This window comes from Mastomys coucha, unplaced genomic scaffold (genome assembly GCF_008632895.1).
Source record: "Mastomys coucha isolate ucsf_1 unplaced genomic scaffold, UCSF_Mcou_1 pScaffold14, whole genome shotgun sequence".
NCBI lineage: Eukaryota > Metazoa > Chordata > Mammalia > Rodentia > Muridae > Mastomys > Mastomys coucha.
In genome coordinates, this window is record NW_022196896.1 from 39,650,069 (window position 1) to 39,676,547 (window position 26,479).

The 26,479-nt window shown below is 39.4% G+C and overlaps 1 protein-coding gene and 1 long non-coding RNA gene across 3 annotated transcripts in view; one reads left to right on the forward strand and one right to left on the reverse strand.

Annotated features, from left to right (window-relative positions):
- The window catches only part of LOC116088167, a 106,619-nt gene extending 96,544 nt beyond the window's left edge, over window positions 1-10,075 (forward strand). Inside the window, exon 3 of the long non-coding RNA XR_004117795.1 lies at window positions 9,980-10,075. This is a non-coding gene — a long non-coding RNA (uncharacterized LOC116088167). The remainder of the gene's footprint in view (window positions 1-9,979) is intronic.
- The window catches only part of Cpa6 (carboxypeptidase A6), a 374,787-nt gene that overhangs the window by 129,297 nt on the left and 219,011 nt on the right, over window positions 1-26,479 (reverse strand). For both annotated transcript variants that reach the window (XM_031366851.1, XM_031366852.1), the window contains exons 3-4: window positions 6,088-6,212; window positions 878-992 (exon numbers count right to left, since the gene is read on the reverse strand). In XM_031366851.1, coding sequence (XP_031222711.1) covers window positions 878-992; window positions 6,088-6,212 — 240 coding nt within the window. The remainder of the gene's footprint in view (window positions 1-877; window positions 993-6,087; window positions 6,213-26,479) is intronic.

Here is a 26,479-nt window from a genome sequence, read left to right on the forward strand (position 1 = left end):
GCAGCCCTGCAGAACAGTGCTTGACTTACCTAACATGTGAGAAGTAGTAAGCTGTCAGCTAAGATGGAGCTATGTGGTAGGACAAGACTGCAGTGAGCTTCCTTAAGATTAAATGGCAGTGTGCGCAGAGGTCCAGCAGATGCAACTGATGGGAGCTGGTTGTTGGGAGGTCTGAACTTGGCAAGAGTGTGAGACTAGTGTGGCAGCCTCCTGGGCCCTTCAGCTAAAACACTGCCCTCCAACTGCAGCTCATTCTGTTCTGTTCTTCCCATGACTTGTTGGTCAAGGTCTCTATAGCCCTGATTTTAACACCAATGACCTCGCTGCTCACATATCATTAATGTCCTTAGTGGGACTTAATTGGGTAAAGTAAGTAAGATATGAATAATTTTGCTGCTTCCTTTTATAAAGTTATATTTTATGTGTATGTGTGCTTTTCCTGCATGTGTGTATGTGCACTCCATGTTATAAACTGTTATCTCTCCCTATTCTTTTGTTGAGGCCAGAAGAAGGCATCAGACTTCCTGGAAGTGGCGTTACAGATATTTGTGAGCTACCATGTAGGTGCTGGGACTCATAAAATTCCCGGCCTTCCACAAGAGCAGCAAGTGCTCTTTTTGGCTGAGCCATCTCTCTAGCCCATTATTTTGATAATTCGTTTGTTAGCATTAAAAAGATCAATGAAGAGATATACAAATCAGATATTCTGTATGTTCTTCCCAGAGTCCAAGTCTCTGTTTTCAATGACAAAGATGAACTTGAAAAAACTAGCAAAACAACAACAACAATAAAAGAAACAAACGAACCCCCCCCCCCCCCCCCCCCCCCCCCCCCCCGCCAAACTCCCAAACCATTAAAGGGTCCTTTGATTACATACGTCCTCTAAGGAGTGATACACCTCATAGTTGTACTCAGACAGGGATCTTCTGTTTCTCTGGGGTTGTAAGCTGTTTTCATTTTCCACCGCTTTCTGAAGATCTTCTATGAGGACCCTGAATTTGAATTAGTAGATGTGATGGAAAAGAAAGCTAAGAACATGCAAAAATCAGGCAGTGCCAAAAAATATTCGCATACAGAATAAAGCAGTGTCCCAGTGTTCCATGGTGTGAGAGGGGGAAAAAAAGACTGCCATGTGTGACATTTCTAAAAATACTAAATGCTGAGAAAATGTTCTTTTTCAGGAAATGAAAACTGTTAAATAAATGGTGTAATGAATTTAAAGTGTAAATTATACTCAGATGTCCCCAAATAATAGCAATGCTGCAATACTCGCTACTATGGAGTAGGCATCTATAACCATGCGATAATGCTGTACACACACACACACACACACACACACACACACACACACACACACACACACTGGCTGGCTGCTTACCAGAGGCTATGTGTTTGGTCTTCAGTAACAACCTTTGTGTTGTAGTTTAGTATTTCCGTCTCATAAATAACGAGCCTGAGATTCAATGGGTTTAGGAATCTGCAAGTATCATTCCATTGAGAATGCAAAGAGAGAATCTGAGCTTGGGCTGTGAACCCAAATTCTAAACTTGTGACTTCAAGTCCAGTGTGGCAGAATGAAAATGGAAGCCCTGGCTGCTCTGGACTCCCTTTCCACATCTTTCCTGACACTTCTTCCTGCTCACATGTCCATCATCCTGCATCCTGGATCCAGGAAAGAGGAAGGGTGGAAAGATTAAGATTAAATGGCAGTGTGTGCAGAGGTCCAGCGGGTGCAACTGATGGGAGCTGGCTGTTGGGAGGCCTGAACTTGGCAAGAGTGCGAGACTAGTGTGGCAGCCTCCTGGGCCCTTCAGCTAAAACACTGCCCTCTAGCTGCAGCTCATTCTGTGGAAAGAGCTTTGGTTCTCAAGAGGAAACTGAAAATGACAAAGATGGACAATGCTATCTCATCATCCTGCAGTACCAGGAACTCCAAGGCAGAGGAGCTCTGTTCTGAAACTGGATGCATTTGGACACTGGAGGCTAAGTTCAGCCTAGGGCTGTCAGGCCAATGGCTGTGGTGTGGAACCAGCAGTTCCAGACAGAACCATCTGTGTTGCTGATATGACATCTGAGATAGATTAGAGACATGCCTTAACAGTGTGACTGGCCACTGCTGTCTAGAATAGTGTGAAGAGACAGACACATAGTTCACTTGAAGTATTTCAAGACGTGAGAGATCTTTGGTGAGATCTTCTGACTGTGGCAGGTGGCTTAAAGACTTTATTTTCATGTGTCTTCTTCCAAAGAGAACCTGCTGCTTAGGGGGTAAATTTTATTAAAGAATATGGGGTGGCATCTCTAAGTGACATTTAGAATAATCTATATAAGTCACTTCATTAAAAGAATTATCTAGTGGACTGAATACATACTTTTTTTGGTCCTGTAGGAAACAATTTACTTTGGAGCCAGACACTAACTGGCTTGCTATTTCCCGATTCCTCACTGCAGAGTGCACAACTAACAAGAAATAGACTCCAGACTTTCGTTTTGTTTCTGTATTTTGCAGTTGGAAATGTTAGGAGATGAAGTGGTAGAAGATGCATTTTCTTGGTAGTTGCCAGTGGTATCTCAAAATTGTGAGTCAAAGCCAAACCTCTTCTTTATCAGTAGGTTTTCCTTCCCAGAGGTAAGAAGTTATGTTTGGTGATTAGGTACAAGGTCTGAGGAACCACAATGTCACCAAGGCAGATCTTAAGAGCAAATGAGAGCTGTGCCAGCTTCTAGGCTCCTTGTCCTTGGAGAGAATGTGGATAGTTGGGAATGAGCAGGGTTTGACTGGGAGAGATGTAATAAACTTTCTAATATTCCTGTGACTGCAGGTAAACTTCAGGCATGTTTGCCTCAGTACCTTCCCTGTGGACTTCCTTCACTGTCCTATGAATAAGGCGTAGATAATCTGCTTCATCCAGCACTCTCTATAACAAAATCTTTCTGAACGCCCAACTTAAACAGTCTCCAGGGAGGGTTCCTTGTTTCAGTAATGTCCAGCAAACCAACACAGGTTTTTGTAGGTTGTGTCTCACACAGGCACCAAGAGGCCAATCTTAAGTTAGAGAACAGTTGTGATTTGGTAGTCCATCCCCACATTCTTGTTAAATAGTTGAGTGGAAACCAGCATATTGAGAAATCTGGTTACCAAAAATAACTTTTCTAAACCATTGTGTTTTCTTAGTTTTGTAATAGATGATTGTGATTCTTTTTTGATTACATTTATTTATTTGTGTGTATGTATGTGAATGACTGTATGCCTTGCTGTGTGTGTGTCTGTGACGTGTGAGTGTGTATGTGTGTATGGACTGTGTGAGTTTGTGTGTGTGTCTGGGTAGGTCAAATGTCAGTTTGAGGGAGTTGTTCTCTTTTCCCACCATGTATGTGGGTCATAGGGCTTCAGTGTAGGTTGTCAGGCATGGCAGCAGGCCCTTTATCCAACTGAGCCATCTTGCTGCTGCTGGTTATGATTCTTATCTCAACTGGGCACAGACCTATAATGGTGACAAGAACTATGAAAACCTTTTCAAATGATCTCACTACTTAAGACAAAACTGCCTCCAGTTCCCAGACTAGGAGAGGACTCTCAAAAATGTAAATTTCATTGCCATTTTTTCCACATATCTATAAAAGGTCTTTTATTTTATTTTATTTAAATGGCAGAGTGAGAGTCATCTCCCTGAGAGGGTTGACCACCCAGGGCCAGAAACAATGAGTCACATTACTTCCCCTTTACAGATCACTATAGCAATACAACCTGTATAGTTGTACAGAGTAAATGATAATCTTTTGAAAATACCCCAGGCTACAATAATAAAAGTCAATTAAAATGATCTCTACCTACTGTGCCTATGGAATTTAATTGACTCTTATGTGTTATTATCTTGGGACTAACAAAATGTGTAATTTTAAGTGATTGTTCTTTGTGAGGAAACAATTGACTTAAAATACTTATTTCCTCCTCTCTTCTCTGTGACAGAAAGTGTGATTTTTTTTCTATATCAGTCCCACATGAACTATAGTTAATAGCAGGAAGTGGAGGCTTGTTAAACTAAGTGGTATGTTCTTTTCTACTGAACAATAATTAATGAAGCATGCAAGTTGCTACTGTGTACCTATAGATATAATTACCAAGCCCCTTCCTGCTAGGCAAGTATCAAAGCTGGCCTTCCAAGTTGCAGAAGTGAGGGAAATGTGAGCAATATGAACAATGGGTTCCTGAACAGCTGTGCTTCTATTCTAGAAGTACAGACAAAAAGCATGCCAGTGCTTTAATGAGCTACAGATATTGTTCTGTTTGTGTAACCAGGGATATCCCTCGTACCTTGCTCATGTCACCAGAAACAAAGTTTCTTTCTAGGATTCATAACTTGCTTAACTCTCATTTTGTTAGAACACTCTTCCTTATCGTCTGTTCCCCTCAGGCATGATATATACATATACACACATATATAATATGTATAATATGTGTAATATAATATATATGTGTATATATGTCTATATGTATTTATATGTATATGTAAGTATATATCATGCCTTCTTGCTTCCCATGATCTTCTATGTTCTCTCACGATTCTGCCCACAGTCTCCCTCTTCTTTATCCAGACTAGCTACCACTGATAAACTTTTGAACCAGTATTTCACTGGGATACTCACTATGCCAACCTTTCTATGTCACTATCCGACAGACCACCAACTTCCTTCTCAGTTAGTTTCTCTTCTCAGCAGCAGCTAGGCTGGCAGTTCTTACTTCTGTTTTTTCTCTTGGTAACATTCTTTAGAATTCATTCTTTCATACCTTGTAGATAATTTTGTTTCTTACTTTAGAAAACCATCAGCTAAGTTTTCCTTCAAATTACAGACTCCCCTCTCTTGTCTCCTTTCTTTTGGGGTGGGTGGGGAATGCCATCTTGGAACTGCCCTAGAACTCACTATGTACCCATGGTTGGTTTAGAGTTTGTAATCCTCCTGCCTCAGCCTCTAGAATACTGGCTGATTCTATTATCTTAAATTGACCCTTCCATGTTAGAAGATGAGGCCTGTTTCTTACTGTTCAAATCTTCTCCCTGGTATCACCAGTATCTACCACCTTCATGGTCCTTCTCCTTCTGGCACAATCTCAAGGTTTCTGAGTGGTACCATATGAGTTAGTGGTCACTTCTTGCTCTCTGCTCTCTTCTTATGACCACTGCTTGGAGATAGATTCTGCTCTGTGTCTGTCACTTTTCTGTCTTCCATTCCTCACAACTGAACCTCCCTGCAAATGTTGGTAATATAATTTCTATCACCAAATTCAGAGACTGGTTGCTTTCTTGTTCAGAATCACTGTAGTTGTGGATCATCATCTCGTTCTCTGAAACCATTTTCTTCTTTGACTCCCATAACTGTCTTGACTTACTCTCTTCTGCTGCAACTCTTCATTTAGAAACTGTCTGAATTTGTACCTTGATTCACATCTGTCTGCTTAGTCTTCTCTCCGATAGAGCACTCAGCATCCCCATCTGACTTCTGCATTTTCTCCCTCCAACAGAGCATGGTTTTACCCCTTACCCCAGGCAGCCTCCCCTTGCTATTTGGACTATTTCTATCTTTTGCTATTACAGTCCCATCCACAATATGGGGCACTTTTCCTTATATCCTCCAGGGAGCAGCACCACTCATTGCTGTCTGGGCTCCTCACCTACTGACAGAATTGGCCTACTGTGTACCCTTCCTTTGCTTGTCCCCCACACCTGGCAGGTCCCTTATCTTGTCTTTTCTGCTGCAGAGCAGGCAGCTGCAGGAAAACCATTTCTTCTCTGTCTTCCCTTTGGCCTTTTTAAAGCATTGCCAGGTGGCTTTTGTCTCTTTATACACTAAAAGATTGCATTGCTGTTGATGACTTAGTGCACACTGTGAAGTAGCTGTCTATGTGATTTCTCATACTCCCTGTTAGGTGAATAAGTTCTTTAAATATGGATATACACATGTTTACTGTCTCACAAAGCCATGTAAATAAAACCCTTGTGGAAACTCTTGATAAACAACCTGAATACAGTCACCATTCAGTTGGATTTAGTACAAATACAATTTGTAGCAAATAAAAAGAATGCTTACTTGTAATGGATGTGGGTTTCCTGTAAGAATGCTAACAGGGTTCTGGAAGCATTTTGAGGAACATGGACATCAGTGATTGTCCCCTCGGACACATAGGAGATACTGCTGGGCTGCCACAGGTCCACCTATAGTGCAGGAACCAACCTATAATTCATATGTAGTATAGGTGGGAAATCATGACTTGATGACAAGCATATTATCTTGTTTTAATACAGTAATGGCAAACACTTGCAGAGTAGACTCAATGCTTACACCTGTAGGGTTAAACTCTCATTCCATCTGGCTTGAATTTGTGCACTCAATTTCATCAGCGTCATAGAATTTGATCTCAATTCACAACACATTTACATCACAAGGTAAAAAAAAAATGAGGTGAAGGTTTAAAATTATTCTTTTAAATTTATTGTATAAATATTTGAATAACTTCAAGAAAGAGAAAAGGTATAGACTATCCTCTTTTCTGCTACATAAGGAAATTGTGGTTCATTACATTTGGTAGCCTTTCCTCCACTTTTACAGTAATGAAATAGGGGAGACAGGCTTTCATGGGGGGGCAAGGAGTCTACTTTCTCTTATGCAGATAGTCCCTCCACTAGTGTGCAAGGGCAAATTTGAGTCATCTAACAAACCAGTCCACAGTGTGGGCAAACTGAAGTGTGGGGTTGGGAGAGCTGCAGAGGGTCATTCCAGCCATCTGTTAGCCCCGGGCAAGGATACAGCTAGGTCTGTGTCACACTGTCCCCAGAGACAGGTCTGAACCAACCCTGTAAGACTCCAGAAGGAGACAACTTGACAACATTCTAATTTAACTCCCAGCCATGTCCAATAAGATTGTTAGATACATTTCTTAATCCTTCTCGCTGGTGCATAGTTTCATTTTTAACCTTGTCCCACTCCTTACTGAGGCAGATTTCTTCCCCATGTAAGAGGCTGGTTGGTGACTTTGCTCACCTTTACATTAGAGTCCTTAACAATACTTGCCATGCCTTCAACCCACTTTGTTAAGGGGCTAGAGAGCTATAGGTGAACAAAATAATGTGAATCACCATTCTGGAAATAAGTCTGTAGATGCTATTTTTCTGAGATACATGCTAAAATAGAACCCTCGTCCCACAAAGAGTGTCTTTCCCATTGGAAAGTTCCATGGAGGCAATAAACTCAAGAGGAGAAGTTTAACTTTACAAACCCAGTACCACTAACAGTGGTGGGAACATTTGTAACTCCAGCCATTTGAGAGGCTGAGGTAGGAGGACCATGAATTTGAGAGTAGCTTGGGCTAGAGACCCTGTCACAAACAAATAAGCAACCAGCAATGACAATAAAACCCTAGATGATCAGAACACATCAGAACTAATGGGAACTAACCAAAAATGATAAAAGATCAGGAATCTGGCCACACACAGGTATATAAGATGCCAGAACACTGAAAATCAATGGCAGTATCTATTTTTAAAGACTTTAAAAAAGTTAGTGCACAAGGTTTCATTACAGAATATTCATACTTATATGTAATCATACCTTGTTCTCATTTATTCCCTTTTATCACTCTTTAATTTCCCCTGCTACTTCTTGCTGGTCCCCTTCTTCTCCCTAACAGCTGTCCCTTCTGCTGTCATGGTACAGGTGTTCTATTCCCACTAAGATGCCTTCTTACTGTCTCATGACCCCCATCACTCCAAGTACTCCCCCCCCCACACACACCACTATAGATTTTTCATATGAGAGTAGGTAGTGTTTTTCTTTCTGCATCTGGTCTATTTCTCTTAACATAATAATCTGTAGTTCTATTAATTTTCCTGTGTGTGTCATGATTTCATTTTTATTTACAAAAATTCATTTTTATTTTGTAATGAAAAATTTTTATTGTGTTTATGTGACACATTTTTTAGCCCATTCATTCATTCATTGATGGGTACCTCGTCTGGTTCTGCTCTTAGTCTCTGTGGTGTGTTGCTGTGGAGCCCCTTGGGCATATATGTAGGAGTGGTGTAGCTAGGTCACTTAGTTGATCTAGTTATAGTTTTCTTTTTGGCAACATCCACAATGATTTCCACTGGAGCTAAGTTTACATTCTTAAATATGTAAGAAACCCAAAAGCTTAACACCAGCTACTATAGTAAAAGAAGCAACGTAGTTAAAGACTGGGCAAATGATCTGAATAGATGCTTCTTCCCAAAATAAGAAACATAATGGCCAATCAATGGTTCCTATCCAAAGGGAATGATCAGCCTAACAGAACTGCCCCCATCCCCATGTTCACTGCAACATTGTCCCAGCAACAAAAATAGTGTTAACATTGATGTACGCCAACAGGGGATGGATAAAGTGTGCAGTACACACACAATGGGATGCTAGTTAGCTAAGAAGAAAGGACTCTGTTACTTGCAGCAAAATGCATGGAACTGAAAGATATGGTGTTAAATGAAACAAGCTATATGGGCAAATTAAAAAATGTCAACCTAAATGTGGAATAGTGACTATTAGAGATTAGGGGGAATTTGGGGAGTGGATAAAGTGAGACTGAATAATGGGGACACAAAACAGTCGTGCAGAAGAAATAAGTTCTATCATTTCATGAAACAGAGGGTGCAGACAGCTATAGTAATCTATTCTGTACTTTATGAAAATCTCAGAGAAGAGAAGGGCTCCAAACCTAAACTGATGAGCGAGATGGTCTATTTACTCTGGCTTGATCTGTGCATGCTATATGCACATGCTGCAGTGTACACTGAGTTAATATGAACATTTAACATGGGCACAAAAGTTAAGCCATAGATGTGTGTTATCATGACTACTTGAAAAGTGAAAATGGGGTATAGTTAGGACAAAGTTCCACTTGATGTTTTCAGTTAAGACAAAGAACAGCATGAGATTGCTTCCTCATTCAGGGAGAGTTGAGTGCAGAGATGGATTTAAGGGTTCAGGGTGGGAAGCAAGAAGTAAAATCAAGCTGGTGAACAAAGCAGGGATGCTTCCCAGCACAGAGGCAAACAGCTGGGTGGGAAGACTCTGGAGTGAAAGCTCTGAAGTCTGGACTCCATAGGAGCAAATTCAAGCTTCATGCTTCAGTGTATGTGAGATATAGTTGCATTCCCCAACTTCTCTGGCTCTCACATTCTTTGCTGGCAAAATCAAACTGATGAACTAATTCCCTGATAAACAATTGTGGTGGTTTGAATAGAAGCAGTCCCATAGACTCATATGTTTGAGTGCTTGGCCCATGGGGAGTGGCATGTAGGCACAACTTTTAGAGGAGAGGGTTTAACCTCTCCTTTAACCCATATCACCCAGCAAAGATAGTAGAAGAGAAAAGTTATTAAGATATAGGCAAAGTTGACCTGTTCAACAATAGCTCTTTGGAGGTGAGCTTGATTTTCTTTGGCAGCAGTTCAGTCCCATAGCAAACACCAAATATGACTCAGCAGCTTCACTCTAGTCCTCTAGACAGGTAGATGGCACACATGAACTGGCAGCTGTAGACTGACTGAAGAAACTGCCAGGTTTGCCAACTGGCCTGAGGTGAGACCATGAAAGTGACAAGCTGCTGTGGGAACCTCATGAGCAGTTCTTGGTGAATTTCTCTCAACAGCATTGTTAGCACAAGTTGAGTTCAACAATACTATATAAGGTGAACCAACACGCGTGTCATTAATGAAGAATAGTGAGGCAGAGCAAACCAAACCAATGCTCAGTGCTTGTCTCCCGCTGTCTGTGGATTCATATTTATACTCCTTCATCATAGGTCCTTTCATGTGTTTGCTATATCAAAATATCCTTTCACCTGTGACTGCTTCAAGACAACATTCTTTCCTGTGTCTGCTCCAGCAAAACATCCTTTCACCTCTGTGCCCCCACAAACCATCATTTGACCTTGAGGTTTCCTATGTTCAAGGTCTGCACAGTGTGGAATCCAATCTCCTGCTGCCTGTGGATCACCATGTCTGCCTGCATGCTGCCATGCTTCTCATCATGATGATTATGGACTAAACCTCTGAAACTGTAAGCCAGGACCAGTTAAATGTTTTCCTTTATAAGAGTTGCCTTGGTCATGGTGTCTCTTCACAGAGTTAAGCCCTAACTATGACATCAATGTTCAATAATGTAAGTGGCTGCTAGTTTTGTTGTAATGGAAATAGGAAGATTCTAGAAAACTCAGTGATTATCAGGGTGACATCTAATGTTTGACAACATGGGTGTGAGGCCAAAATGGGCTATTTATCCCAGCAGTCTGTGCCTTAGTTTCCCTTTTTATAAAATGAGATTATGAACTTTTCATAGATATTTGAGGTATAAATGAATCAATACATGTAGAATGTCTAAAACTATGATCTGTGCATCAGGCATTCATGAAGAAATAAATGATTTAAAATAAAAATATCCTAATTAAGTCTGGCTCTAATCCCATGGTTCCTTGACCTTTCTACTGCATTATATCATAGTCTAGACTTTATGAGAACTGTTCCACCTGTGTGTCCATCCCATAGTCCAGGTATCACTAGGCTCTCATCTTCTCTCAGCCTCAGGGTGAATGTGCATGTGTGTGTGTGTGTGTGTGTGTGTGTGTGTTTAGGCACATGTCCTTTCAACTTGTGACAGATTGCCTTCCTCCCAGCTGCCCAAAATAACTCACAGAGGCATGCAAGAGGACTGTACTGATTTACTGTTTATTCTAATTTTTTGTTGGTTTGAAAAACTGTTCACTATTCAGAGTACTTGCATTTCATAGGAAGTGTGTGTGTATGTGTATGTGTGTATGTGTGTGTGTCTGTGTCTGTATGAGTGTAAGACACGTGTGTGGTTGCCAGACCGTAATAAGGTATCAGATCCCTAAGAGCTGGCGCTGTAGATGGTTATAAACTGTCTGACATGGGTGTTGAGAACCAAGCTCAAGACCACTGAAATAGCAAAAGGGATCTTAACCACCAAGTCACCTCTCCAGCTCTCCCAAGCTTATTTTTTGAGATAGGTGAGACAAGGTCTCTCACTGAACTTGGAGCTCAGTGGTCAGCTAGACTGGCTAGAAAGTGAACGTAGGAACCCTCCTGTCTTCAAGAACTCCCAACCTTCTGTCTTCTTCATTGCCAGGACTGCTGCCTTTTTAACACAGGTCCTGGGGTCCCACACTCCCACTTTCAAGTTTGTAGAACAAACACTTTACACAACAAGCCATCATTGACGTCCTCACAGAGGAAATTTGTGAGATAACTTACTACCAACTTGTTGTTTGGTTAGTACTTGATTTAATTTGCATAATCATATTAATTCAGTAGAAGGACACACAAAAATCTTAATATACGGGAGTGTGCCTTTTCCTGTTTACTCTTTGATTGCCTTTTTGGTCTTGTCCTATTAATCCTCTTTGAATCTTCTGTTAGAATCCTTGTCTACTGTCTCCTGGGAAGCCTCTTTGACTGCCAAGTTTTGATCAAGTACCTTTGATATCTGCTTTTGTGGAATTCTGTTTCTTCCACAGACTACAATTTTTAATTGTATATCATTTGCATGATTGCTATACTCACTTCCCCAGAGCTACATTAATAAGTCAAAAAAACTGTGTAGTTTAAAATCAATTTATTCTTTGGGCTCGTATTTCAGTATTGGCAGAATCGTGTTCCCTCTGAGAACTCTGGGCAGCATCCTTGTTGGCCAGTTCCAACTTCTAGTGGCTCTGAGCATTTCTTTGCCTATGGCCATGCCATCTCAATCTCTGCTTCTGTTTCTACATGGGCTTCTGACATGGGTCATCCTCATACTGAGAATACTTGTCTTTGAATTCTGAGCCATCTGGATAATCCAGAATGGTCTCAGCTGACATCCTTAAACACATCTGATCACACCCATGGGCTTAGACATGTCTTTTTCATTATTTTTAGAGAATTTCACATATGAATAATGTATATACATCTTTCTTTCCCTTCTTCCTCTCTCCATTTCTTCCCATGGTTCCTCTCACTCCTCAAATTCATGAACTCCTATTCTGTAATTATAATTGTCACATGCTCTTGACCCTTCTGCTGCATTATATAAATATTCTATAAACAAACTGCTGACATCATTTACTATTGATTTTATGGGTTTAGAGCTCACTTGTAGGGATTGGCTAGTCAGAGAGGACTGAGTCTCCCTCCTTTACTAACCATTGGTTGCCTATGGTCTCCTTATGGGGGTGAAGCCTGGTAAGAATTCCCCAACACACACATTGGCTTGTCAATCAGGGTTGTCATTTTTAGGCCCTGTTTAGGTAACCATATTCTTGGGATTTCTTGATGCAGCCTCCCTGTCATATGTAGAAGGCATTGTCTCTCTGAAGACATTGTGTTATGACCCCTGGCTCTTACAAACTTTCTGCCTCCCATTCTTATGATGTTTCCTCAAGCCTTACGTATAGGTGCTATGTTGTTAATGTATCAATTGTGACTGGTCAGTTCTCTGTATTTTGACAAGTGAGGCTTTTGAAATTTTCTCTGTATACTGCAGAAGACTTCCTTGGTAAGGGATGAGAGCTACTATTATCTGTGGAGAAAGGACAGGGACTTAGAAATGTCATCTTTGAGGGCTCCCATCCAATCCATTAAATTCATTATAGACATGTTTGGGGCTGGAAAGATGGCTCAGCAGTTAAGAGCATTTCCTGCTCTTCCAGAGGTCTTGAGTTCAATCTCCAGCATCCACATGGTGGGTCACAGCCATCTATAATGGGATCTAATGCTCTCTTGTGGCATACAAGTGTACATGCAGATAGAGTGCTCATATATATAAAATAAATAAATCCTTAAAAAATGTTGTTTTTCCATTATTTCTGTAAGAGTGGAGATTGTTGCTTCACCCTTGCATTCTTATCTTCTCAATATGTTGTAGATAGGTTTACTAGGTTTACTACATGGAGTTTTTCATATATATATATATATGTGTGTGTGTGTGTATATCTATATATCATATATTTTATTCATTCTTTGGGAATTTAACACATGTATACAGTAGTGTTTTAATTAATATCTACCTCCACCCACTGACACCTATCTTTTCATTCAATTATAAGCTAACTTCAGAACTTTTCTACCTTAATGAGAAATTGAGAAAAGTGGACCACTTAAATTTTATGTACATGGCCCACGAATGAACTCATACATCCCTACTTTTGATGTTGTTAATATTTGGAAATATTCATAAACTAAGACATTTCTTAGGTCCTAGTATGGTGGCACCATTTTCTGATGATTATCAGACCACTTCTGTTAGAGAATAAAAGAAATACATAAGGTGTGTGTCTGTGTATGTATGTATGTGTATGTGATAAGTATGTTTATGTATGTGTGCCTATGTTATTTGTACTCATTGTGCTTCTTATGACATTTAAATATCTTTGGGCTTCTAGATGGGAAACTTGGCCAGGGACTGTAATCTATGAGGCAGAGATATGTTGAAAGCTGTTAGAATTCCACTAATTTTACCTTCTTTCCCTTTTATCTTTTTTCTCTTAGCAGATAAGCAATTTCTACTCCCTGCAAACAGCTTTAGTAATCCCAATAGCATCCTCTGTGCTCCAGAAATTCAGGCAGCAAAATCTTCCTAAAGTACTTTTTGTTTATGTTGTTCTATAAAAGAAAATAAAAACATATTAAAAAGTAATTAGTTACTTAAATAGTAATTTTAATTAGTTAGGGCCTGAATTGGCTCAATTTGAAAAATTATTACCCCTTAATATTTGAGATTCCATAATTTATAAGTGAAATCTTATTTTGGCTCACAGTTCTGAAGGCTGAGATTCAGAAGGTGTGTCTCATAAAGCAGGGACTTTGTGTTGCTTTAAATCATGTCAGGAAGCCGAAGGAAGTGGGTATGCACAGATGAGGCCATAGACAAGGTGTGGGCAGTAGCAGAACAGCTCCATAAAAGCTAACTCACCAACAGGAATTAGTGCTACACTAATTAGGGAGGGGCTAAGCCATCCAGGAAGGTGCCTTTTCAAGGCCTGACTATCCATAGAGTTCCCACTTCCAAACAGTGATATTCTGAGGCATTAACATCTCAACACGGGGTTGGGGATTTAGCTCAGTGGTAGAGCACTTGCCTAGCAAGCACAAGGCCCTGGATTCGGTCCTCAGCTCTGGGAAAAAAAAAACAACAACCAAAACAAACAAACAAACAAACAAACAAAATCCCAACACAATGAACTCTGGAGGAACTCAGACCATGTAATGAACAGACCCGCCCAGAGAGAAGCATTGATTAGGACTGTAAATTTTGGTGTGATTTAATAGTTTGAGTGCTAGTCCTTAGATAGACATTATTTCTACCACACTAGGTGAAAATGGAAAGGTTTCCTGAGGTCTTGTTTTCCTGTATGACTGATTCTCCACTCCTTTCACTGAATGACAAGACAGCCTCTACAATTTGATAGGGTAATTAGTCAAAATAAGGCATGCATCTTGGAAGAGAAAAGAAATCTTAATATTTTTCTAAACTGATTAAAATTTTTTGTTTTGGCTTTTTGAGACATGATCTCACTATCTTTTACTTGAATTCTCTATGTATACCAAGCTTGTTTTCAAACTCACATCTGATTCTCTATCTGCTTCTACTTCCTAAAATGCTGGGGTTAAAGTCCATGCCTGATTTTGATTTTTACATTTAGTTATTTTAGAGGAGTGCTAAAGGAATTCAGCCAGTGATGACTAGAATGTATGTACAGATAAAAAAGTTAGGTTTATTGGTTTGTTGCAACCAGGACATTTCAACATGAGGAATGTTGGATCATTGACCTGCCATAGGGTGATTTTGTGTAGGGATTAAGGAAAGTGGGTTTTTTCTTCACTGAATATTTCTGAGCAAGGAGAGCAATCCTGTTATCTAATGTCATAATTTTATCTAGCAGATGTGAGGAGTAAAGTGGAGAGAGAGCTTGACTAGGTAGAGAACTGGTATTCTTATCAATTAGCCAGGAGTGTCTTTGTCATTTTTCTGTAATAGATAATTATTTTTACTTTGGTCCACATTTAGCCATACAAATATGTTCTTATTAGTCTTATTTCTTGGTGTAAACACTGCAGCCTTTTCTAAAGGTTTGTATTCACCAGAAGACACCACGTCACAGATGGGGTGGTCAGGCTGGCTTTTCCTTTTCTAAAGATAACCACCAAGATAACTTTTCTAAAGATAACTTAGGCCAAGTGATAGCTAATGGACATCAGATGCGCAGCATGGCATCAGGGAGCCTTGGCAGGGACTTGGGAGCTATGGCATTTGGGTTAATGAAATGAAAATGTAGATTGGCATGACTCTACCTAGAAAGAATTAATAATCAATAACATCAGATCCTGGGCCCTATATCTTTCTGTAGCACCACAGAACTCAACTTTTTCATGGAAACAATCCAGTTCCAGATTCATTTCTGCCCTGTGAGTAAATATTCAAATATTTACAAGTACTAAGGAAAGGTCCCCAGCTTTCTCACTAAAGGTTCCAAGAACTTAGCTGCCATACAGAAAGCTTATTAGAAGAGGGAACTTAATAGTCTGCTATTCTTTGATGGCTTTAGGAAACCCAATATCCATAGCTGGGAGAGGTGGCACAAACCGTTAATCCCAGCACTCATGAATTCCAGCCCAGCCTAGGCTACACAGTGAGACTTTGATTCAAAAATAAGACTAAATAATAACAAAGCAACAACACAAAGTCAAAACAAAATTTTGTACTAGAGAACACACTGGCATTTCTCAATCTGGTCCTGTAAAAGGATGAATGGATGCAATCAAAGATTCCCTAAGAGGTTCTGCTAGCACCTGGACTAATACAGATGCAGATACTCATAGCCAACCATCTGACTGAGCCTGGGGAGCCCAATGGGAGAACTAGGGGAAGGACTGAAGGAGCTGAAGGGGATTGCAACCCCATAGGAAGAACAATCTCAACTAACAGGACCCTCCACTCCCCAAGCTCCAAGAGACTAAACCACCAACCAAAGAGTATACATAGAGAGATCAATAGCTCTAGCTATGTATGTAGCAGAGAATGGCCTTATCTGGTATTAATGGGAGGGGAGGCCTTTGATCCTGTGGAGGCTTGATGCCCCAGTGTAGGGGGATGCTAGAGAGGTGAGGCAGGAATGGGTAAGTGGATGGAGGAGCACCCTCTTAGAAGGAAAGGGGAGGGGGAGAGGGAGAGATGGGATGGGGTGGGGGTTGTGGATGGGAAACTGGGAAGAGGATCACATTTGAAATGTAAATGAATAAAATGATTAATAAAAAATTAAGCAAGCAAGAAAAGATGCAAAGAAGAAGAAGAAGAAGAAGAAGAAGAAGAAGAAGAAGAAGAAGAAGAAGAAGAAGAAGAAGAAGAAGAAGAGCCCCTTGGGCTGTATCTCATCAAGTAATAGAGAAACCCCTTTCCTCCTTTTGATAATTTATAACTTTTAATAGTGAGGACATGTTCATGACATCTGATCACCATATTCAAAAGTGTTTTATTTGATGTTCTAAACAATAGTATGTTAATATAATTACATTTAAAATTCTGTGTCCACTCTGGGCTTTGATAATGAAAAACACTATGGATTTTGTTATGCATTTCGTCTTTCAGATGCAAACTCATGGATTCTTCTATGTAACTAAAGAAATCAAACAAAAATTATTTCTAGTTTAATGAAAAATCCCTTTAGGGGAACAAAAGATGGTTACTCCCAGACTGACTCATTTAAACTTCAATTCTTCACATCTCTGAGCCTTGATTTTCTTAATTATTAATAATGAGGCTGTTGGAATACACAATTTCCAAGTAACCCTTAAACTCTGTAATTATATCAGGTTTGGTGTTCTCTGGGGGATACAAATGTTTGCATTCCTTAAAACACTATCTCTCACTTCCATGAATAATCTCCTCTGAAACTCACAAAGAAGTCTCCAGGAAAGATTTAGCATAAATTATTTCTTCTCAGTAATCAGTTATTGTTGGCTAATAGGTCAATGTTGATTAATAATATATAATCAAGATAATGATTCAGTCTTTAAAAAATTAATTACAGCCCTTTTATTGAAAAGTGCTTTTCCCCCCTTAAACAATGCAGATAAAATGAAAACCAGTACCCACAGGTTGCGTGGACATGGACAGTCAGTGAGTGCTTGAAGATAAAGGATCTGTACTATCACTCTGTGAACAATACCAAGAATCTTGAGGTTGCTCTACCTCACAGTAGTCTGTGGGAACAGGCTGACTTTCAAAGTTTCCAGCTATGGCAACCACTGTACATTCATTCACTGTTTACTGAAAGCCTAGGAATGTCAGTCACTGAGCTAAGTGTGGAGTTTATAAGATTAGTAAGATGGAGCTCTGCCATTAAGAAGAATTCCAATACCACACACAGTATGATTAATCTACAGAGGAAATGCACACAGTGTTCTATTTTATTTGGGGAGATAGTTACCCAGGAGAACTGCTGCCCATGTATAATGCCGAAGATGACTAGAAACTAGCTTGGCAAAGGTAAAAGGAAGAAATGAGAAGCATCCTTCCAGGCAAAACTGCTAGGTCAGGGACTGATTGGAGGGAAGAGTGCTTTCTTGTAGTGCTGAAGTTTATTGAGCCTTTTGCTTCTGAAAAACAACAATGGCTCTATCAATTCTTTTGCTCTGTTGATTTTCCCATGAGACTCAGTAGAACTCAAAGACTCTTCTTGTGGGTACTTATCATCAAGTCAGATGCTCCAGATTCCCATGTTTGCTTCACAAATAGCTGAACTTCTCATACCTACTGGTTAGTCTGGACAAAATTCTTAGTATTGTGACCCAAGCTTTAGTTATACCTTATTTATCCCAGGCCTCTGCATTTTTATGTCTTCAGCTCAGATTAGCAATAGTCCATCAGGAGACCAGAGTCTTTGATTCATTGTCTAGTCAAGTTACTCTTACTTGTTTATCCTACTTTCTGACACTCAGCTTTTCCTAGCCTTGTTACATTCCCATCTGCTGATATTTTAGACATGTACGACTCTGGGTTCATTCTTTTGCAGTGGTCTGTTTCTTTCCTTTCGCTACAGTCCCTTTGATCAGTCCAAGACCTAAGTTTGAATTTGGTTTTTATTTGGAGAAATAATGCAAGAACATGCTCATGGTTTATTTAGTGAATTACAAGTACAGAAGAAATTCTTATAACAAACTGCTTTTTAATTATAATGACAGACCATCTTGTTTCAAGCAAAATTTTGAACTAAATATATTGTCACTTAGGTCTCCCATACACCTACCTCCAAAATAACAAGACCTCAAAGGAGAAACACCAACTTTATTATTGATTAATGGGGTACGAACTTACAGTAAAACATTAAAGATGAACAGCAAAAAGAATAACACATGTGATATAGCTGATGAGAGAGTGCATAGCTAACTAGGAGGACCATGGGGTGCCATAAGAATGAAATCCAAGTGCATTAGCTTCCATGAAGCCATTGACAGACTCAGGGATTGATATCTTTCTAGAGTCTGGGACACACTGAGATTGTATCAATTCTAAATTTTTGGAGCCAGTTAGGATTTTAAATTTTTCATGTACCATGCCCATTCTTAAGCATGTCCTCATCCATATCTTTAGTGTTATAAGTTTACAGGAGAAATAAAAGTAGAGGGGCTTTAGATGATGCTCTAGAAAGGTAAAGGTTCAACTTTCTATGGAAAACAAAGAATTTACTTAAAAATGTATACAGTGACTGTTAGTGGTTCTCACCCAAGCAACAACATTGAAGGCCAGCAGGATGCTAGAGAAACGACACCATCCCAAAGACAAAAATGATTCAATAATATAGTTTTTTTGGCTACCCAATGTGCCAATCATGCCATGTAAAATCCTGCTCGTGGTCCTTAGTGACTACCTTAAGCTATGGCCTCCCAGACGTTTACTGAAATCTCCCAGCCAGAGACTAGAAAGAAGAGGGAGGGAGGAAGCAAAATATAAGAGGAGAGCAGAGCACAAAGAATCTGTAACTAGAAAGGACAGTTGGTGTTGACGAGATAAGAGAATATTCAGAAAATAAGAGCAGACTGCTATAAAAGGGGAACAGTTCAAAAATGAAAAAAGGACAGAGATCTGAAACTGATTAGCAATAAACTTGAAGACATTTCCCGCAAAATCTAACAACATGATTAAGTGGCAGACAGTAGAGAAAGCTCCGGTATGAATATGGGCTCACATAGTCCAACATCTGGGAGATTTGAGGCTAGCCTGGTTGAGAGAGAGAGAGAGAGAGAGAGAGAGAGAGTTTAGGACAGCCAGAAATACAGAGAAATCCTGTTTTGAACCCCCCCAAAGAAAGCTATCCAGATAGAACAAACAAGTTGAGCAGAGAATATTAGTTATAGTTAGAAATATAGTTAGAATATAGTTAAAAAATTAACCAAGCAAGTGAAAGACCCATATGATTAAAAACTTCAAGTCTTTGATTAAGGAAATTAAAGTTATCAGAAGATGGATCTTCCATTCTCATGATCAGTAAGATTAACATAGTATAAATGGCAAGCCTACCAAAAGGAATCTACAGATTCAATGCAATCCCATTAAATTCCCAACAAATTTATTTACAAACCTTGAAAGAACAATATTTAATTTCATATGGAAAAACAAAAACCCAGAATAGGTAAAACAATCCTGTACAATAGGGAAAACCTCTGGAAGTATCACCATCCCTGATTTCAAGCTGTACTACACGGCCATAGTAATAAAAACCAAATGATATTGGCTTAAAAACAGACACATTGATCAGTGGAATGGAATGGAATCTAATAGAAGACCCAGACATAAATCCCTACATCTATGGACACTTGATTTTTGATAAAGAAGCCAGAAATATACAATGAAGAAAAGAAAGCATTTTTATCAAATTGTGCTTGTCTAACTGGGTGTTGTTATATAGAATGGAAATATCGATTACCCTGCATAATATCTATTACCCTGCATCAAACTCAAGTCCAAGTGGATTAAAGACCTCAACATAAATCACAATACACTGAACATCATAGAAGAGAAAGTTGGTAATAGCATTGAACACATTGGTACGGGGAGACAACTTCCTGAACAGAGTACCAATTGTGCAGGTACTAAGAACAACAATTAATAAATGGGTCCTCATGAAACTGAAAAGCTTCTGTAAGGCAAAGGACACTGTCAGTAGGATAAAATGGCAGCCTACAGAATGGGAAAAGATTTTCACCAACTGTGCATCTGACAGAGAGCTAATATCAAAAATATATTAAGAAATCAAGAAACTAGACATCAACAAACCAAATAATCCAATTGAAATGGGGCACAAATCTAAACAGAGAATTTTCAACAGAGGAATATCAAATGAATGAGAAACAAAGAAATGTTCAACATCATTAGCCATAAGGGAAACACAAACCAAAACAACTTTGATATTCCATCTTACATCTATCAGAATGATTAAGATAAAAAAAAAAAAAAACCACAAGTGACAGCTCATGCTGGCAAAGATGCGGGGCAAGGGGAACACTCCTTCATTGATGGTGGGAGTACAAACTTCTACAGCCACTTTGGAAGTCAATATGGTGGTTTCTCAAAAAGTTGGGATTCTACCAATTTTCTACCTCCAGACCCAGCTATTCCACTCCTGTGCCCAATGGACTCTCTATCCTTCTACAAGGACATTTTCTTAACTATGTCCATAGGAACATTATTAATAATAGCCAGAAACTGGAAACAGGCTAGATATGCCAAAAATGCATAACGAAAATGTGGTACATTTACACAATGGAGTATTACTCAGCTATTAAAAACAACAACATCATGAGATTTGCAGGCAAATGGACAAAACTAGAAACAAAATCATCTTGAGTGAGGTACAGAAAGACAAACATGATATGTACTCACTTATAAGTGGACATTATATGTAAAGTAAAAGACAATTATGCTATGTTCCACAGACCCAGATATGATAAGTAACAAAGAAGGCTAAAGTGGGAATGGAAAGATTTCCCGGGGAAGGATGGGAAAATAGGCTGGGATGGGAGAGGACAGGATAGGACAGGACAGGACAGGACAGGAGGACAGGACAGGACAGGACAAAGTGTTCTTGGACCCTAGCTCTAAAGAGATCAGAGAGACTTAATCTAGCAACTCATGGGAGCAGATGCAGAGTCCCACAGCCAAACATTAGGCTGAGCCCAGGGAGTCCTATGGGAGAGGGGGAGGAAGGATCAAAGGAACTAGAGGAGTCAGGGACACCACAAGAGATAACCAACAGAATCAATTGACTGGTACTCATGATGGCTCACAGAGATCATGGAGTCTGTAGGGGTCTGACTTAGGTCTTCTGCAAAAATGTTATGGCTCAGTAACTTGGTATTCTTATGGGACTCCTAACATTGGGAGAAAGGGGCTATCCTTAACTCTTTTGCCTACTGGTGGGATTCTTTCCTCATACTGGTTTGCCTTGTGCAGCCTTGATGTGATGGCATGTACTTGGTTTTATTGTAGCTTATTATGCTGTGTTTAGTTGGAGTTCTTGGGAAGCCTGCTCTTTTCTGAGGGTAGGTTGGGTGGGTGGGTAGAGGTGGGGAGGTAGGGAGTGGGTGATGGATCTGGGGAATAGAGGAGGGTCCAGGAAAAGACTGGGGGAGGGGAGTAAGAAGAAACTGCAGTCAAGATATAATATATGAGAGAATTTGATAAAATGAATAAGGAAATGAGCAGAATAGAATTTTATATTTACCAACACCTATTTATACATGAACAACATCCATACTATATTAAGAACTTTCAATATTCAACAGCAAGAAGATGTCAATCCAGTTTAAGCACAGAGAAATATCAGAATAACAAATAGGAACTGAAAGTGATAAGAATGTTGCTATTAGCTATGAGGGTCATGCTAATTAAAATCAACACAAAACTATGACACGTGTATTCAAATGGCTATTTTTTTCTTAAAAAAGTAGTGATTGTAAATCATAACCACACAGAAAGCAAAACCAAGATTTTGGGTCCTGCAGAGTTGAGACTGACATTCTAGCACAAAACTAGAATCTTCAGAGAGAACAATAGTAAAGTTAAAGAATAGCATAAAAAATGAAGTCAAATTTACTAGATGTGAAGATTTGGATACCGTTTCTATGCTAAAAGCTTGGATTACAGTAGGGTGGTGTTGAGATGGCAGAACCCTTGAGAGGAATTAGTGTAGCTCCTTGGGACTCTGGTGGGCTCCCTAAAAGTAAGCTGTCATAAAAAGAGAAAATCTGGTTCTGCGTCCTTCCATCTCTCACAACACGACCACTTCCATTCTTTCCCATCACTAAAGGGGAAATAGAAGCTATCCAACATCCTGAGATGTTCACCCTCCCAAACTGGAAGGGAACCAAAGCCTTTTTCTTGGGAAGTTCATTTACTTATTTATGAACTTCCTATCCTTAAGTGGTTTTTTTTTAGTAATAAATGTATAGTCTCTTGGGAAAGAGACTATCCTTAAGCAAGGCTACTCAATAATCTCATTGCTTGGAGAAGTCATGACAAAACACAACTGTAGATGTGCACACAGTCAATGTACTGTGAGCTAAGGTTACATGACAGAGTGAGAAACACTATAGTTTATAGTTTCATAGTGTTTAAAATAATGACCAGAACCCCACTCCAAATAAAGAGAAAATGGCAAATTAAGAAATCTTAAGATGTCTGGAAATAGTTTATTGATTTTCCATAAATGTAGCTCAACTATTTTAAGACAATTATCAATAGGAGGGGGCAAAGGGGACTCCAAGAAATGAAAGTTATATACAAAACAGATAAGGAAAGAAAAATCTTTCAAGATAACAACAAGTAATTCATCAAAAGAGGTCACATATTGTTTAAATGACCATGCATATGCTGTTCATGATGCTAAATAAATATGTCTTTTAAAAACTACGAAAATGAACAAAAATAGCCTATGGGTTGGCTAGGAGAAATTTAAAATAAAATGGCTGAAAAAATATGGAAGAGATAAACTATACAAATACCAAAGAAAAATATCCGGATAGCTATATTAACAAAGCATCAGGGTAAAACTTTTTTAGGGTAATAATCAGTATATCTATCATGTTGTATATGTAATAAATATGTCTACCAAGTTATATATCTAGGTTCTATCTCTGTATAAGGATGAAAGATTTAATTTACCAGAAGGTATAGATAATTATTAATGTGAACACATAAAATCAGTTTCATAGTCTTTAAATCTGATGATGAAAATAATTTTATATAAGTAGTAAATTTTAAATCTTCAATTATATATTATTAATTTCAAAAGGCCATCTTTCTTCCCAAGTACTTGCAGAATTTTTATGTAGTTGACCCAGCATCAAGCTGCAAAAACAAGTTAAAAAAATGTCAGAAAATTGATGTGAAACAAATGCTTTCTGATTACAGAGTAATTAAATTTAGAAGATGATGACAAACACTATATTTAGAACTTACAAACCAGACTTTCCATAATTTGCAGGCTAAATAAGACACTGTCACAAATGTGGAACTGAATTATAATTAAATACTGCATTGCACAGAGAGACATTTATGACCTTAAATGCTCATGCTACAAAAGATGAAAGATCAACGAGTTTCATGTCTAATCCAGGATGCTACAAAAATAACAACTCCAAAAACTACCAACTACAAAGGAAAAAAAAAGGAGACAGAGACATGGTAAAGAGTAGAGTATGCTTAATAATATGGAAGCTGGCTCAACAAAGCCAGAAGGTGGTCTGTGATGACTTTTATAATAGAAAAATCTTAGTTCACCTTAAAAATAAAAGAATCTCAAATTACCAATGTTATCAATGAAAAAGTGACTAAACTCAGGGCCATAAAGTTAAATCATAAAGAATACCTTAAGCTATCATCATTGAAAACTTTAATGGAAATGACGTTTTTAGGGAAAAAATAGTGTATCAAAATAGCAGTTACCAAGATGGATATTACGGTGTTCTTCTAATACTTGATGATTGCTAAATGTGTACCATGAAATTCATCTTTTAGTCCTCTTTTTGTACCCTTCCTGATAAATTTTATGGATAGAGAAAGGCAGACAGGGACAGGAATGAAACATGGCTCATTTGGAAGCTTTGAGAGAGACCAAATCTAGTGGGTTTATGGCGAGACATTTTGGATGTGAACTTGGTGAAGTGGGTGTGTAGATTTATGTCTGCTCTTTCTGAGTAAGTTTTTCTAGGCTCAGCAGGAACTGAGCTTCATTTAGTTAAGATTTTCTTTAGATAGTAATACAATGATCCTTTGTTACTATTGCTTCTAGTTTGACTGGAACAAAAAACCCAATCAATGAATTCAGTCCATCCTGAATAGGAAAGAAAACAAGAGGGAACATTTGCCATTTCAAGCTCACCACTGTCTCTGTATCTTAGAATCAGATCATCTGCCTGGGACAAGAGTGGCTGGAGCAAGGGCAAGAGTTAGAAAGAAGAGACATACTTAATTGTGGGTACAGTCATTTCAGATCTGGGAGATAACTGAGCTCTTTCCTAAAATGATTAATTATTTCTAAGCCCTAGAGATGTTTAAATGACCAAGGACAGTCATTCCTGGAGCTGTCTTTGATTGGTGCTGACTCCTAGACAGTACTAGAACAATCTGAGTGAATAACTAATTGATAAATCCTAAATTAATTCAGGTGCTGTAATGTCAGCTCTCCTCTCAGGCTGTAATAATATCCACATAGGTAGGCTTGTTTTTCACATTCATCTCTGCTGATTATAGCACTGGACTTATTGCAAAAACATTAGTGAGCAGTGTTCAATTCCTTAAATATTATATGAGGCAAAGTAGTGAATTGCTGGTGCAGTTTTTCTTTTTAAGTGTGTGTGTGTGTGTACGTGCAACTTCATGTGTGCAGGTTCATGTGGAGACCTGATGTTGTTCCTCATTAACCTTGTTTTTTTGTGGGTTGATTTGTTTGTTTGAGACACGGCCTGTCCTCTGCCTTGGCTCACCTGATTCATCTAGGCTGCCTGGTAGTGGATCCCAGATATTCCTGTCTCTGCCTTCCCAGAACTGAGATTATAAGTATACACAGATGACTTTTGATGTGGATCATGGGAATTGAACTTGGGTCTTAAAGCAATCACTCTTTTTTGACTGAGCTATCTTCCAAGCCTTCTTACAGTCTTCTTACAGTCTTCATGGAATGATTTTTAACTTTTCTTTTCTTCTTTCTTTTCTTTTCTCTCCCCACCCCCTCCTCTTTCTTTCTTTGTCATAGGGTCACATGTAGCCCAAATGGCCTCAAATTTACTGTGCAATGGAGACTGGTTTTGATTTTCATCCTTCCAAACCTGGAGTCTGGGGTCACAGGTTTATGCCATCACACCAGACTCTATTGTGGACTCCCTCCCCACAGCCTGGACAGTATCGAAAGCGAAACAGTGCCATGGCCCGGGACCCTCCTGGTTTGAGACCTGCCTCTGATAGCCACACCTCTCTGCCAATATCCTGCTATTTGCCACACCTCCAACCTGGTTTCCAGTTACATTTGAAAGCTCCACCCCCACAGAGAAACAAGGAAGTCACTGATTGGACTGTCACACTGATGTATTTTGGGGGGAGTGGTTTTTGCCCCAGGTAATATATCTGTTGAGGGAACAAAGGAGATTATTAAAGAACCAAGATGGCTGAGCAGTAAAGTCTCCTGTCTAATTTTTACCCTTCCACGTGGGTAGGTATTTCTGTGGCCTCTCTATCCTATCCCTAACTCTCTCTCTTGCTACTGCTCTTCTTTCTAACTCCATATTTCCAGGTAACCCACTCCTTAACGTTGGTGTTGGTAGCCAACACTCTATGGTAAACTATATTAGGATTTATCATTTTGTTAGTATTCTGTTTATAAGTTTCATGGGTTAGAGTACTGTTACTAACCAAGTTTTTCTCAAAAATCTCTGTTACTTTTTTGTGGATGGGGTACTGTAGGGCAGTGGTCTGTTCAGGCAACCTGGGCCCAATTGAGTAATAGGTCTGAACCCTGGTGACCTAGTTGGCAATTGCTCTGACTGCAAGGGACAGAAGGTGTTTAGCCCTAACTCCTGAGTCCTTGGCTCCTGTTTCAGTCACAACCCCTCACAGCTGCCCACGCAGGAGATGTGTGCTCTGTCAGGCAGACAATGCCCCAAGCTCCCAGCATTCTAGCTGGACCCTACCCCCAGTCATCTGACCACAGCCAGGCATGGCCCATCCCACAGACAGATAGCCATCTATACCTCACACAATATAATGGGTGGTTTGCCTCATCCCCTTTCCTTGCCTTCTTCCTCTCCCTCTTGCTCTTTGTTCTTTCCTTTGTCTTCTTCCTCTCCCTCTTGCTCTTTGTTCTTTCCTTTGTCTTCTTCCTCTCTCTCTTGCTCTTTGTTCTTTCCTT